Source organism: Panthera leo, chromosome D4 (assembly GCF_018350215.1).
Source record: "Panthera leo isolate Ple1 chromosome D4, P.leo_Ple1_pat1.1, whole genome shotgun sequence".
Taxonomy (NCBI): domain Eukaryota; kingdom Metazoa; phylum Chordata; class Mammalia; order Carnivora; family Felidae; genus Panthera; species Panthera leo.
Genome location: NC_056691.1, coordinates 18,845,804 through 18,862,380, shown reverse-complemented (window position 1 = coordinate 18,862,380; position 16,577 = coordinate 18,845,804). Strand labels below are relative to the sequence as shown.

General features: G+C 35.5%; 1 protein-coding gene across 1 annotated transcript in view; it reads right to left on the bottom strand.

Moving 5' to 3' along the window:
* Nucleotides 1-16,577, bottom strand: part of VPS13A (vacuolar protein sorting 13 homolog A) — a 234,969-nt gene that overhangs the window by 191,184 nt on the left and 27,208 nt on the right. The window contains 7 exon segments of the mRNA XM_042913973.1: nt 1,532-1,638; nt 1,843-1,970; nt 6,427-6,484; nt 10,214-10,294; nt 10,473-10,532; nt 12,465-12,524; nt 13,197-13,306. Of these exon segments, the coding sequence (XP_042769907.1) occupies nt 1,532-1,638; nt 1,843-1,970; nt 6,427-6,484; nt 10,214-10,294; nt 10,473-10,532; nt 12,465-12,524; nt 13,197-13,306 (604 nt within the window).

The following is a 16,577-nucleotide window of genomic DNA, read 5'->3' as shown; positions in this document are numbered from 1 at the left end:
GTATTTCCAACTTCTAGAAACAGCAAGAGCTTAATAAGCGATTAAGACTTCTGAATTTAGAAACATTTTTTAATGTTTATTTTTGGGGGGGAGGGGCAGAGAGAGAGGGAGACACAGAATCTGAAGTAGGATCCAGGCTCTCAGCTGTCAGCACAGAGCCCAACGCGGGGCTCGAACTCACAAACAGTGAGATCACGACCTGAGCTGAAATCAGACACTTAACCAACTGAGCCACCCAGGCACTCCAAGACTTTGGAATTTAGAAAGGGGTTATACTTCACACACATAACCCGACTTTCAAGTTCAATTATATAGGCTTAAAGTATCTAATACAAAAGTTTGGATTTTTCTTTTAAAAAGATATTGCTAGACACAAACTAGGATATAGTTTTTAATAATCCCAAAACTATAGTTAATGAATGGTATTCTAGTATCTCCTTTTATAAATTTTCTTAGCATCCCTTGGGGCGCCTGGGTGGCTCAGTCGGTTAAGCGTCTGACATCAGCTCAGGTCATGATCTCACACTCCATGAGTTCGAGCCCCACATCGGGCTCTGTGCTGACAGCTCAGAGCCTAAAGCCTGCGTCAGATTCTGCATCTCCCCCTCTCTCTGCCCCTCCTCTGCTCATGCTCTGTTTCAAAAATAAATAAAAACATTAAAAAAAAATTTTTTTTAATTTTCTTAGAATCCCTTAACTCAATTTAACATAATAAGCAAAAGCCATAAATCAAACAGTTTCTATCTGTCCTTTAATAATATCTTAAAAAGTTATTCTTAAAGTCAATAAATTCACTTTTATGCTATATATTATAAATTTAAAAAATTAGATCAAGCAATTCTACTTCTGGATGTTTATGTGAAGGAAATGAAAACACTAGTACAAAAACATATGTACCCTGAGTATTCACTGTGGCATTAATAACAACAGTCAAAATATGGAAACAACCTAAGTGTCCATCAATGAATAAATGGATAAAGAAAATGTGGATGTATACATACACATCCACACACATGCAATGGAATATTATTCAGTGCTAAAAAGGAATGAATCTTGCTATTTGTGACAACATAGATGGACCTTGAGGACATTATGCTAAGTGAAATTAGACAAAGAACGATCAACACTGTATGATCTCACTTATATATGGTATCTCAAAAAACAAAAATAAAAAAACCGAGTTCATAAATACAGAGTACAGACTGGTAGATGACAGAGATGAGGCATAGGCAGTGGTTAAAATGGGTGAAGGGGATTAAAAGATCCAAACTTCCAGTTATAAAATAAGTCATGAGGATATAATGTACCGCACGGTAACAATAGTTAATACTACACTGCATATTTGAAAGTTGCTAAGAGATCATAAAAACTCTGAAGGAAAAAATTTTGTCATTTTATCTGGTGATGGAGGTTAACCAGACTTACTGTGGTCATCAGTTCACAACATATACAAATATTGAATCATTATAAACCTTAAACTAATGTAGTATGTCAAATTATACCTCAATTAAAAAAAACTAAGCCATATTACCATTCTCTGGCATGATAGTGAAGAGGTACATCAGGTTTGAATTTCCTATATGGCAGATTTTGCGTCATCATATCAACTGACTCAAGAAGCTCCATAATGCTGAAATACTAAAGAATGAAAATATTAAGTCTATTAAATGTTTCAGATTTTGTGTTCAACTGTTTAAAAAGTTAAATGTTACTCTAAGACACTGTGGATTTCTGAAACACATTTAAAAATCTTAGTTCTGAAAAATAAACATTAAAAAGTATCTTGGTTCTGCTTTTATCAAATTATAACTCAATTCAAAATTTCATTTAAAAAAAAATCACCTGTGGTTTATTAAATTCAATAGCTATCTCATGTAACTCAACTTCCAGGTTTATCTTGGGTGCAGAGAAGTCAAAATCCGATCGCCGATTCATCTGAAGTTTGGCATTAGCAGATATGGGGCGAAACACTGGAAAATAATGCAAATTAAAAAAAATTTTTTTATATATACCTCTTCTTTATTATTTTTTTAATATATGAAATTTATTGTCAAATTGGTTTCCATACAATACCCATTGCTCATCCCAAAAGATGCCCTCTTCAATACCCATCACCCACCCTCTCTTCCCTCCCACCCCCCATTCAGCCCTCAGTTTGTTCTCATTTTTTAAGAGTCTCTTATGCTTTGGCTCTCTCCCACTCTAACCTGTTTTTTTTCCTTCCCCTCCCCCATGGGTTCCTGTTAAGTTTCTCAGGATCCACATAAGAGTGAAAACATATGGTACCCTATGACCCAGCAGTAGCACTGCTAGAAATTTACCCAAGGGATACAGGAGTACTGATGCATAGGGGCACTTGTACCCCAATGTTTATAGCAGCACTCTCAACAACAGCCAAATTATGGAAAGAGCCTAAATGTGTATCAACTGATGAATGGATAAAGAAATTGTGGTTTATATACACAATGGAGTACTATGTGGCAATGAGAAAGAATGAAATATGGCCCTTTGTAGCAACATGGACGGAACTGGAGAGTGTGATGCTAAGTGAAATAAGCCTTACAGAGAAAGGCAAATTTTAAAAATTTAAATTGAGTTATATTTCAAGAGTCTCTAAGTACTAAAGGGATGGAGTTGAAAATATTGATTTTCATTTCTTATACTCTTTCTACTTTCCCAGGTTTGCACACTGCTATAATTCGGTTAGATGAACTGTCAATTAAAAGATTCTTTTATCTTTTTCCTAACTATAATTTATATTTTCTTCTTTAAGTAAACAGACTAACTGAAATTCCCCTCAAAACACCAACATAACCCTTAAAGACAGGAACACTCTCTAAAAGGCAAAAATAGTGTAAAAAATGTTGACAAAAATACAGTTTTAAAAGAATTACATTCAAAATGCTAAGAGGAAAGAGATTTTATTTAAACACTGACTTCTATTATAGAATTATAATTTTTGAATTTGTGGTCAGTTTCTATGTATCCATCTGCCTCCTTTTGACTTGTAAAAGGAGATTTGAGAAGATGAGTGAGAGTTTACCCAGGATAACCTTCCTGGCTCAACCCATAATCTAAGACAGATTAAACTAAACCTTTTATATTTAGTATCAAAAAAGGATAACAATATTCTTGCAAAGGGAGGCCAGTAGTAGCTCAATCTATAGAGAGATCAACTATTAAATTATCAGCTAATCTGTGTAAGAACATAGTACATTCCTCTGGTTTTAATCATCCCCAAGGCACAGCACTTAATTTTTTCACATTGAGCATTCAAATGTACTCAACATATTATACTCAATTATATACATATGTTGAACTTGAATAAAACAAGAAGATATTCCACAATAGGAGACTGGTTAAATTCATCATGGTACATCCATACAATAAAATACCACACAGTGAAAAATAAGAAAAACTTACATGTAAATGGAAGGATACGTACAAAGCAATAAACCACTAAAATGATTCCTCTCCCCAACCTTTCTCATGTTACATGGAAGACTACACAACTCCCATACCCTCCCTGGTCGCAATCTCTATCCATCCCTGGGTTACAATCTCTCCTACCTCTCTCTGATTTTAGCTCCTGGCGACTCTAATTTCCAAGTGATTTCCACATACAAATGCTCTTTCCAACACCAAAGCCTCTCAGAACCTTGGACTCCTACCCCTTACTTCATCCACTAAACCTCATCATGCCCATAGCCCCGCCCTCTCCATAAATTCAGGGTCAAGCATCCAACTCTCCTACCGCCACCACGTACCTCTCTAGTATTCTGATACCAAACCTCCAGGTCCTGTGGAACCTAACACTCATTGATCCTATTCTTTCTCTGTCCTCAGCTCCCTCCCCACCCTATTAAAATTCTATGATGGGTTATGTTAATCATTGCCCTGCATTCACTCTTCATTCCTTTGTCCTTCTCACTTTTGTCAGTGATCAGGCAAAACCCTAATTCTGGATAAAACCCCTCACCATGTATTCTACACCTATAATCTACCACAGAAGTTGAATTTTATCGGGGAAAAAAAAATTACGCAGTCACACAGATCGGCCTCACTATGTCATAAATCCCACAGTTCCTCAATGTTGTTGAGAAATCATACAACGTTTAGTCAAGGACAGGCCAAATCCATACCCACAGCATGTTTTTGCACAAGCAGTGAACTAGGAATGATTGTTACACTTTTACACGGTTGTTTAAAGGAAAAAAGAAAAATATGCGACAGAGGCTGTATACACATGGCCTTCAAACTGAAAAATACTTAATTTACTACATGGCCCTTAAAAAAAAAAAAAAAAAAAATTGCCCAACCCCTACCCTATCTCAGTGGCTCTCAAAATTTGGTATTAATCAAAATCACCAAGAAAGCCTATTAAAACATAGATTGCCAAGGTTCACTCTCAGAGGTTCCGATTCAGTCTGTCTGGGATGAGCCCTAGGATTTACATTGCTAACAAGTTTCCAAGTAATACTGATGCTGCTAGTCTGAACTGCACTTTGAGAACACGGTTCTAGTCAATTCTCCCTCCCGTTAACCTACATGGGTATTTCACAGCCTCTCCTCCCTCCAAAAACCTCCCAACACCTCACATATTAAGAAGTAAGAGCTCATCAAAGAAATTCCATAAACTATCACCATCTCTACTGCCCACCCAGTATCAGGACTTGTGTCTCACGCCTGAAATCTGTCTCATAATTGAACTAATCATGTTCTCTGTGTGGAAAAGCACTCCACTTGTGCATGAGATCCCATCCCCTTTTACCCACATCAATAAAGAAATTATCCCTTCTCTATCTTGCTTCATTTATTCTTGTTCTACAGATGATTCTCATCTCAACCTATGAATAAGCTGTTGACTCTCCCATTAAATAAAAAAAAAAAAGCCTTCAGTCCTCCTTTCCTCTCCAACAGGTATGCCAATTATCAATTTATTATCTGTGAACTCTGAATTCATCCTTCATTGCCTATTCTAAAAACTAGACTTGGGCCCTTGAAATATTTTTTCTTTACCAGCTAGCGTAATACTAATCTTTATCAGTAGAGGGCGCCGGAGAGATACTGTAAGAGGAGTTCTGTTTGCTGGTTCTAATGTGCTCATTCCACAGACTCCTGCACTGCCATGGTTTTTCTACCACCCAGCTCCCACAAAATGGCTCCTACAGAATTCTGCTCCTTCAGAGTCCCGCTCCTATGGTATGACAGCAGCTCCTACACTATGACAGACTTCTTCAGCACCAGCCTCCTGAACTGCACGGTGACTAGCAGCAGCCAGCAAATTCTCCCAGCACCCTAATGCAGTTCTCCAGTGAAGTGCCTCCCACAGGACAAATCTCTATGAGAATCCATAAAGTTCCTGAGGGTGAATTTCCAACAAGTTTAGAGACTTTCCTGGCAATCGGTGAGCCCTGGTCACATAGATCTCCATGCTGAGGCAGGCAGACCCTCTTCTCTGGGCACTCCATCTTAGTCCTAGGGTAGGGGCAGTTCCTTCTACCATTCCTTTTTTTCTTTAGAGTTCTCTCTACTTGTTAGCCAATCCTTTGTGACTCCAATCCCCTGTTACAGTCATTTTTTATATTAAACTTCCCCTGCTCAAATTACTGTGTGGTTTCTCTCTCATCAGGTCCTGACTATCGCAGCAGGAAATGACAGCAGGGCAAAGGAGAATAAGTCAAACCTAAGTGACAGACAGGAGAATCATCAATACACATGACAAGAAATCTCATCTGTTCCTAATGCTTCCTTTGATGAAAATAATCTAGAAAATAAAACCAAAACCATGAAATGGATAGTTTAAGAGTGAAAACAAGACTCAACTTTAGGAAATTAATAAAGTATAATCATGAAGGTAGAAGAATACAGCAAAGAATCACTGAAGACATCAGACAACCAAAGCTAATAAAGAAGTTACCCACTCACCAATCAGTAGTTACTGAGTACCTACAGAGTACAAGAAATGCTACTCCTTTCAACTTGAAATTTTACTCATTTCTGAAAAGTACATGTTCATTTCAGAAAATTTGGAACCAAATGCAAGTATGGAGAAGAAAAGTTTTAAATATACGTTTTAAAAATAGTAAGATTACACTACAGACTATGGCAGCTAGCCTTATTAAACTGTATTTGCCATTTAAAATGTCTTAACATTATAATTATTATGAATAATCCTTAGAGATTTACCACATTTATTACATCCTCTCTCGGGACATTTTTCTTTCCTACAGTTTTGAAATATAGCAAAAAGTTCCCCAACAATGAAGGGCATTGAACAGCTAGCTGTTTTATTTGTGCATATGTATTATAAATACCTTGACTTATATGACAAAATTAACATGAAACATCACAGTGACATTAACAATGTTCATTAAAATTTATACCAATTACTTTAATTGTACTTATTTTATAAAATGTACTTACCAAAATCATAACCTTCTGGAACAATATTTTTATTGACAATACCATTCCTCAAGCTGTCCTATTAAAAGACAAACTGCTTTTATTTATATTCATGCCAACAGATCTTTATTCTACAAAATCCTACCATATGCAAAAAAAAAAAAAAAAAAAGTTGAAAAACAATTTAAAAAATAAAAAACTCAAACTTAGGAGGACTTAGCTATGGAAAATATTAAACTGGTTAGACAATATCCCATTAAACTACTACTATTAAAGAATGTTCTAGGAACTATTTGAATATATCTGTGTGTTTTTATATATTTGTGTACAGACACATATATAAAATTTGACAAAATTCAACATCCATTTATGATAAAGAATCTTAAGAAAGTGGGAATGAAGGAAATACACCTTAACATAAGAAAGGCCATATATGACAATCCCACAGCTAACATCATGCTCAATAGTTAAAACCTGAAAGCTTTTCCTCTAACATTAGGAACTAGACAAAGATGCCCACTACTCTTGCCACTTTTATTCACCACAGAATTAGAAGTCCTAGCCACAGCAATTAGGCAAGAAAAAAAATGTAAGGCATCCAAATTGGAAAGGAAGAAGTAAAACTATCACTGTTTGTAGATGATATAACATTCTATATAGAAAACCCTACAGACTCCACCAAAAACTGTTAAAACTAATTAATTCAGTAAAATTGTAGGATACAAAATTAACATACAGAAATCTACTGCATTTCTACACACTAATAATGAAGTAGCAGAAAGAGAAATTGAGAAAACAACCCAATTTACAATTACATCAAAAGGAATAAAATACATAGGAATAAATTAAACCAAGGAAGCCAAAGACTTGTACACCAAAAACTGTAAGACACTGAAGAGACAAACGAAAGATGCCAAAAAAAGGGACCATATTCCATGCTCCATATTTCAAGATACATTGTTAAAAAGTCCATACTAGCCAAAGCAATCTACAAATTCAATGCAATCCCTGTAAATTTCCAATGGCATTATTCACAGAAATAGAATGATCCTAATATATGTATGGAACCACAACAGACCTCAAAAACCAAATTAATCTTGAGAAAGAACCTGGAGATATCACAAGCCTTGATTTCAAATTCTATTCAAAACCACAGTAATCAAAACAGTATGGTATTGGCATAAAAACGGACACACAGATTAATGGCATAGAATAAAGAGCCCAGAAATATATCCATGCATATGTATGGTCAATTAATTTCCACAAAGAAGCCAAAAATGTACAGTGGGGAAAGGAGAGTCTCTTCAATATGTGGTGTTTGGAAAACTGGACAGCCACGTGCAAGAAAATGAAACTGGACCACTACCTTAGACCATACACAAAATCAATTCAAAATAGATTAAAGACCTGAAGCCATAAAAATCCTGAAAGAAAAGATAGGCAGTAAGTACCTTGACACTGGTCGTGCCGATGACATTTTGGACCTGACACCAAAAGAAAACTAAAGAAAAACAAGTGGATGGGAATGCAAGCTGGTGCAGCCACTCTGGAAAAGAGTATGGAGGTTCCTCAGAAAACTAAAAATAGAACTACCCTACCACCCAGCAATGGCACAACTAGGCATTTATCCCCGGGATACAGGTGTGCTGTTTCAAAGGGACACATGCACCCCAATGTTTATAGTATATATATACATATACATAGTATATATACACAATATACAATTACTCGGCAATCAAAAAGAATGAAATCTTGCCGTTTCCAACTACATGGAGGGAGCTAGAGGGTATTATGCTAAGTGAAATTAGTCAGAGAAAGACAAAAGTCATATGACTTCACTCATATGAGCACTTTATGAGACAAAACAGATGAACATAAGGGAAGGGAAACAAACATAATAGAAAAACAGGGAGAGACTCAAATATGGAGAACAAACTGAGGGTTACTGGAGGGGTTGTGGGCGGGGGGGGGGTGGGCTAAATGGGTAAGGGGCGTTAAGGAATCTACTACTGAGATCATTGTTGCACTATACGCTAATTTGGATGTAAACTTAAAAAATTTTTAGTTTAAAGAAAAGAAAAAAAAAACAAAAGTAAGTTGAACACATCAAACTAAAAAGATTCTACAAAGCAAAGGAAGCCATCAATATAATGAACAGGCAACCTACTGAAGAGAAGATATATGCAAATCATTTATCAGATGAGTGGTCAATATGCAAAATATATGAAGAACTCCTACAACCCAATTTCAGAGAAATAATCCAATTAAAAAATGGGCAGAGGATTGGAAAAGACATTTTCGGGACAGATGGCCAACAGATACATGAAAAGGTAAGTCAACACCACTTATCATCAGGGGAATGCAAATCAAAAGCAACTAACACCTGTTAGAATGGTTATTAACTGTTTTCTAAAGTAGGCTCCATGCCCAGCATGGAGCCCAACACGGGGATGCTTAACTGGCAGAGGCACCCAGGTACCCTAAAACGGTTATTATCAAAAAAACAAGAAATAACACGTGTTGGCAAGGATGTGGAGAAAACTGAACTCTTACGCACTGTGGGTAGAAATATCAATAGATGCAACCCCTATAGAAAAGAGTATGGAGGGTCTTCAAAAAATTAAAAGAACTACCATATGATCCAACAATTCCACTGCTGAACATTTACCCAAAGAAAAGCAAAACATGAGCTAGAAAAGATATGTGCACCTCCATGTTCACTGCAGCATTAATTCTAATAGCTAAAATATGGAAAAGACCTACATGTCTATTGATAGATGAATGGATAAAGAAAATATAGTATAAATACACAGTGGAGTATCATTCAGCCATTAAAATGAAGGAAATCTTACCATCTGCAGCATGGATGAACCCTGAGGCCTTATGCTAAGTGAAATAAGTCAGAAAGACATATACCCTATGACCTTACACGTAGAATGCTTAAAAAAATTAAAAATGAAAATGAAAAAAAAGCCAAGCTCATACTCATGGGTACAGAGAACAGATTGGTGGTTGTCAGAGTGGGAAATATGCATAATGTGTAAACAGAATCAAAAGGTAAGAACTTCTCGTTATAAAAGAAGTCAGTTATGAGGATGTATGTAATGTAACAACATGGCAACTATAGTTAGTAATATCATTGTACATTTTTTTAAAGTTATTTTGAGATAGTGAGCAAACAATAGTGGGGGAAAGACAGAGAGACAGAGACAGAGAGAGAGACAGAGAGAGAGACAGAGAGAGAGACAGAGAGAGAGAGACAGAGAGAGGGAGGGAGGGAGAGAAAGAATCCCAAGTAGGCTCCATGCTCAGTGCTGAGTCCGACACAGGGCTTGATTCCACAAATTGGGAAATCATGACCTAAGCCAAAATTAAAAGTCGAACATGCAACAGACTGAGCCACCCAGGTGTCCCTCATATTGCATATTTTAAAGTTACTGAGAGAGTAAATCTTAAAAGTACTCATTAAAAGTTTTTAACTATGTACGGTAACAGATGTTAGACTTATTGTAATCATTTCACGTTATATACAAATGCTGAACCATTACCGTGCACACGTGAAATTATGTATATAGATGTCAATATAATTGTCAATTATACAAAATCGTCAATTATACAAAAAAATGGGTCTATACACATTTGTGTACAGGCACATATATATTCACATATTTCTGTAAATGCTGCTAATGGATTTTGTCTAGGAAAAAAGACCACAAACTACGGTATGTTAATAAATGACGATGAATAAAACCAAATGCAAAATATACTAACAAAAGCAGATATACACATCCCAAAAAGATTTACTTACCAATGATTCATCATAATCATTAAGGTAAAACAACTGAGACTTCACATTCCAATAGGCAAAAAGGTTATCCAATCGGATTAACTGAAAATAAATCAAGTTTATTACACATCTCATTTTCTTTAAATGATAAACATACGCTATTTTCAGAAGTCTCAAATCACTGAATCATATAATCAAGTTAAGCAAGTAAAAACTCACACGAATCCTTAATAAAAGTCTTTTTTATCAAGTCTATGGGTTGACAGGATATTTATTTTACCTTACGAAAGAGTTTCTCAGTTTCATCATGTAAACATGGAATCCAGAATTGATCAGTTGTCTGAAAATAAAAACAGTGAAAGTGTCATAGCACATGAAATGGCTGACTGATAAATTGTTATCAACATGCCCTTGACCAATTTCCCATGAAAATGTCCTTGAAAACCTTCAGTGAAAGGATATTAACCACAACAAAGTCTCTGTTTTCAAAGAGCTCACTGGTGACTGAAAAAGCAAACAAGTCAACAGGCAATCACAAACAGGTAAGTGCCACCACAGAGGTTAAATACACAGTTCTCAGAATAATGTAGGAGCCTCAAACTCAGCGGGTAATGGAGAAAGTGATGACTAATACATGATATATGGATAGAAATTACTGATTTTAAGGGGCACCTGAGTGGCTCAGTCAGCTGAGCACCCGACTTCAGCTCAGGTCATGATCTCACAGTTCGTGGGTTTGAGTCCTATGTCAGGCTCTGTGCTGACAGCTCAGAGGGATTGGGATTCTGTGTCTCCAATTCTCTCAGCGCCCCTCCCCGCCCCCCACTCCCACTCTCTTTCAAAAATAAATAAACATTAAAAAAAAATTAGAAATTATTGATTTTAAGGTTAGTAGGCAATATGATTCAGAGTAGGAAAACATGCAAATATACAACATGTTCAGGGAATTGAAGAAGCCCAGTATTGCCAGAGAACATAAAGCAAAAACAAAAGAGATGAAACCAGATGTTACCAGGGGTCAGATTAACATAGATTAAAACTATTTTAAAACAACACTATTGACTTTATTCTAATAGCAATGAGAAGCCACTGAGGGCAATCGAGTGTTTAGATGCTTATTCTACAAAAATGGTTTTCATTTTCTGGTAGAGAACTGAACAGATGACAACAGTGACTTTCAAACTTTAGTGTGTATCAAAATCACCTGGAGGGCTTTCTAAACCCTAGATTGTTGGGCCCCCAGCTGAGTTTCTAACTGAACAGGTCTGCACTAGGGGACCAGTTTCTAAAGTCTCCCAAAGGGGATGGTCAAAACCGCTCTGTCACAGTTACCCATGACCCACATGTTGCCATACCCAATGTAATTCTCATCCTTATTTTTCAAACTAACAGCAGCATTTGACAGTTTACCCCACCCAACTTTAGTGAATAACTTTTAATTTGGCTTTTCTTATTTTGCTTGTAGTAGGTCCATGTTTTAAGAAGAAACTGTACACAAAAACTCAATGGATATAAATAAAGCATGTAATGAAATACTACAGAGCAATTAAACTGAATTGAATTACATGTAGCAACACAAGTAAATATTAACACTGTGAAGAGAAAATGAAAATTTATAGAAAAATCATGTAAAGTATTTATGTAAACTTTTAAAAACCTACCGGTATTATACATTTCTAATTGACATATTATAACAAAGTTTAAAAATTTAGGATGTTTATCTCTGGGAGAAGGGTAAGACTAGGAAACAAAAGCGTTTTAAACTTTATTCCTAACAGTTTATTCTTTAAAAGTATTCAAAATATAAACCAAATGACAGATTCCTCAACTGTCCACAACATTGATGCAACAATGTTTCATAATCCTCTATTTGCTCCCATACTTTAAAAATTCCTCAATTTGAAAAATCAGGAACCAAGTTTGCCACCATATTAATAATGGTGGTAAGAAAATGAGTGATTTCTTTATGTTTTTCATGATTTATCAGTTTCTGAAATAAACATTACTTTTATTTTGTATTTATTTAAGAAATGGATTTTTTAAGGAAAAAATATCAACTATATTCTGCAAATAATAGGCCTTCATATTTTAAACTAAATTTGATTATCAAACATTTTTTGAAATGCTAAACTACCTACCCCGAATTCCAATCTACCTCAGGCACTTTCTGTACCAATTCTACATAGACACCTATTTTTGATGCTAGCATACAAGAACAGTAATAGCTTGATGAACTGCACAATATGGTTAAACTGCTTTTTAAACAAAGTACCTGCATGCTGAGATTTTGAAGGGAAATACCAAATGACAATGGATTGTCTCGATTTGTGATCTAAAGAGAAAAGAGCAAATTTTACTCAGATTTTTAGTGGTTAAACAAAATTACAGAAAAAGTTCGTTTTCTGGGAAACATTCTTTTTCAAATACTCAAAAACATTTTACTACTTTTTAGAACAACCTTTATTCCTGTGTTTTTTCTAATATTAAAATTTTAAGTATCCATGTATTAGTGTTGCACAATAATAAATCTTTGTATTTTTCAACGTATAAAAAACCAGTTTATCAAAAAACTGACTTCACAATAGTACTGTGAGAAGCCAATAATTATGCATTTTAGAGACACAGGATCTATTTGAGATAAACAATCTAAATCTACCTCTACTGATTCCTAGAGCACTATAACTTCCAAGAGGCAAATATAAAGTATTCTAAAAATACGTGACTGGCCAACTACATAATGCCCAACTACCCAAGGTGACTGCAATAGAGGAAGGCATTTTCCTTCATTATCTGATTTTTGAACATTTTAGCAAAGTGTAATCAAGGCATTAAACACTGCAAATTGAAACTATGATTACAAAACAGAAAGATCAGGTCACCTTCAGATCTGTGTCCCTCCACTTCCCGGCATCCAATAGGCTGGCCACAACAGAGCAGGTGTCAACAAACCATAAAGTATATATATGGAAATATAAAAATAAGTTTCACCTATTAAAATACTTACATCATCTTCATAACGAATATGGATGTTGGAAATTTTCACTTGAAGATTTTTTATGATCTGAGTAATTAATTTTTCTGTGAAAGTGTCCGGTTTCTCCACCTGACGTTTTTCTACAATAGCAAATACTTTTTTTTTTAACTCGAATGAAAAATATACTCTATAAATATCCATCCACATATGGAGGTAACATAAACATCACCGTGTTAAAGAAAAAAATCTGTCTTTATAAACAGAACACTAAGAGCATCCTTTCCAAAGACTCAAAGGCAACCAAATACAAATAGTTTCAAAATCTACTTTTTCAATGAAACTAAAGCCAACTATTTAGAACTTCCTGCCATTAAATTTTACAACTATACCTGGGTACATAAAGACCTGGAAAATAATGAAGATTATTTGGTAATCTTATTATTTGGTAGGCTTAAATTAGAAAAGCCAGAAACAGTAACAAGGAATTGCCCTTAAAATTAGTGATACTATTACAAATTGTCTGTGGTTTGATGTATGAAATACTTGAATATGCTTCTTCTCCTGATGAATCCAGAACAGGAAGATATGCAATCCTTTCTTCTTTCAAGGAAGAATTAAGGAAATTCATCATTTGTTTCATTTTCTAAAAAAGATATTAACTATCTCCAGTTTCAAAACTTTCCAGGGGAATAGAAAAAACAAAGTATTGAAACTTCTAATTTCTTCCATTTTTAATTTATTTATTTTGAGAGAGAGAGAGATGGTGCAAGTAGGGAAAGGGCAGAGAGAGGGGAGGGGAGGGGAGGAGAAGAGAATCCCAACCCAAGCAGGCTTTGTGATACCAGCTGCAGAGCCTGACATAGGGCTTGAACTCATGAACCGTGAGATCATGACCTGAGCCAGAATCAAGAGTCGGTCACTTAAACGACTGAGTCACCCACCCAGCACACCGCTAAGTTCTTTTTTAATATGCATTTGATAACCACGGGTTACTGTCCCTTTTTTCTCCATTTGAAAATGTCAATGAAAACTATCTCATTTTCTATTTGTAGTCCTGTCTCACTGTACATACAGAGTATCTGTTTTTTCCTCTCATGACCCACTACTAATTCAACTGGCCAAGGAGGACAGGCTGATGAAGATATATTTACATCAAATCCAAGTGTCAGTGAATAGCGGGTAAGTAAATATATTAAATATAATAAGACTTTAGAGTAAGTAAACAAAATAAAAGCTCTTCGAAGACACAGCATTTTAATCTTTGAATACGACACCACATCCTAATAAAATCCTTTACTCTATAAACCTATTCAGTCATTCAATTAAATGCTTAAATCTTTCTTTCCCTACCCAGTATTTCCTTCTGAATCCCTTAACCAGCACAGATGCCATAATGTCTTATTTCACCAACATTTTCAACCCTTTTATTTCTTTTTGCTCATTTTCCTCTGTCAATAAAGCTCCAACCCTGAATAAAACCAACTTTCTACTTTTTATATCAACACGCTTAACCTTGCCAGTTGAGCACCAGAGAAAAATCACAACAGGACTGAAATTACTATAAATTAAGTATCACCAACTTCATCCCAACAGCCACTTACTACATTTCTCCACTCAACTTCTTCACATGCTCTGGAACAACTAAGTCAAATTCTTTCTGATTCTCCTCAAAGGTCTAACAATCCTTCCATTGCTCTCTTTACTGTTAGATGACCTTGTCTCCAACTTTGGAAGAAACAGAAGTTCCTTTTCCGTAATCATCACTCAATGACCCATGACATGCATGACGTAAATAAAATGATTATTTCTTTAATTTACCTAATACCTCGTTAGGATCTGATAAATTCTTTGCTTCCTAAAACACACTCTTCCCATGAAATCATAATCTCCAAATTTCTTTCTACTTATCTGATGACTCTTTTTTTTATTTTTTTGGTGTTTATTTTTTTGAGAGAGAAAGAGAGAGAGGGAGACAGAGGATCCAAAGAAGGCTCTGCACTCACAGCAGAGAGCCCAATGTGGGGCTCGAACTCATGAATCGTTAGATCATGACCTGTGCCAAGTCAGACACTCCACCGACTGAGCGACCCAGGTGCCCCTCATCACTCTTTTCTTGATTTTTTTTTTCTGTGTTCCTCTTTTACACCATCATTAAAGGTTACATTTCCTTAAGGCTCAGTCCTAGGACTTCTTCTCTCCTCTACTGCTGCTTCAGGGAATCTCATCCACACCATACACCTCAACTATCATTTCAATGCTGGTAACTCACAATTATATGTTAGATAGAGTAAAAGTGAGATATATTCAGAGAAATTGATACACTCAATAAACTGTAAATAGGTCAGTATGTTTAGAACAAAAGAATAGAAGAGAAAGGGATGGGGTCAGTAATAAGGCTCAAGAGGTAAATAGGATTCAAATCATATGAACTTTTACATATCACGCTGAAGAGTTTAAACTTCTACCTGATAACAATAAGCTATCACTACTGAATTTTAAGCATAAGCGTTTCTAATTTTAGACCAATGTAAAAATAAGGACTTCTGATTAAACATGGTGGATTGTTATCTATTTTTCTACTTCTCAGTAAGACCTTATTAATGCAAAAGTAAAGGGGGAAAATGGATAAATCCCCAAGGTCAAGAAAGAGTACAGGAAAAAAACAGGGAAGATATACCTTCAGTAGTCTGGAAGCTAGAATGCAGATGGCCTTAACCTACTTAGCAGAGATGAAGAAATTCTTCTAAATACCTATAATAAATGGAGAGGCCAATAATAAAGATGAGTCAAAAGCCAGAATCCTGGGAAGATTCAGGAACTGGAGTCCTCAGAGAACATAAATGGCAGGGAGAGGATGATAATACAAGGACTGGCTTAAGTCTGGTGTAATTAGTAGTTAGACTTCCAGGTATTCTCCCTCCCTCAGTCCACACAGCCATACAACTATCCTTTTCCCATCCTAGTGAGAAGCAAGAATTTCTTCTGAAGACAATACACGCAACAAACTGCAGACTCTAAAACCATGTACTTACAGATACAGGGAGATCCATCACATTGAAACCAGACACGTTAAGAAAAACTTCTATATAATAATCACCCTACATCCACCGACTATTGCCAAGGAAATAATAAAGTTGCACCAAAAAACATATGTAATCAGAGCATATATACTATTTGGCTCAGTAGTAAACATTTATATATAGCCATAATAACATAAACAATGAATACTGATTTAACCAAACATGCAATTATACTAGAAAGACAGAAAAATGGGTCAACCTTACAGTCCATAAAGGGAAGCCTCTCTATATAAATGATGTATAAGCATAATGAATCAAGTAATAGGGATGTGATCATCTTATATAGTAGCATGGAAGTAACCACAAAAGCACTTTAAAACTTAAAAGTAGG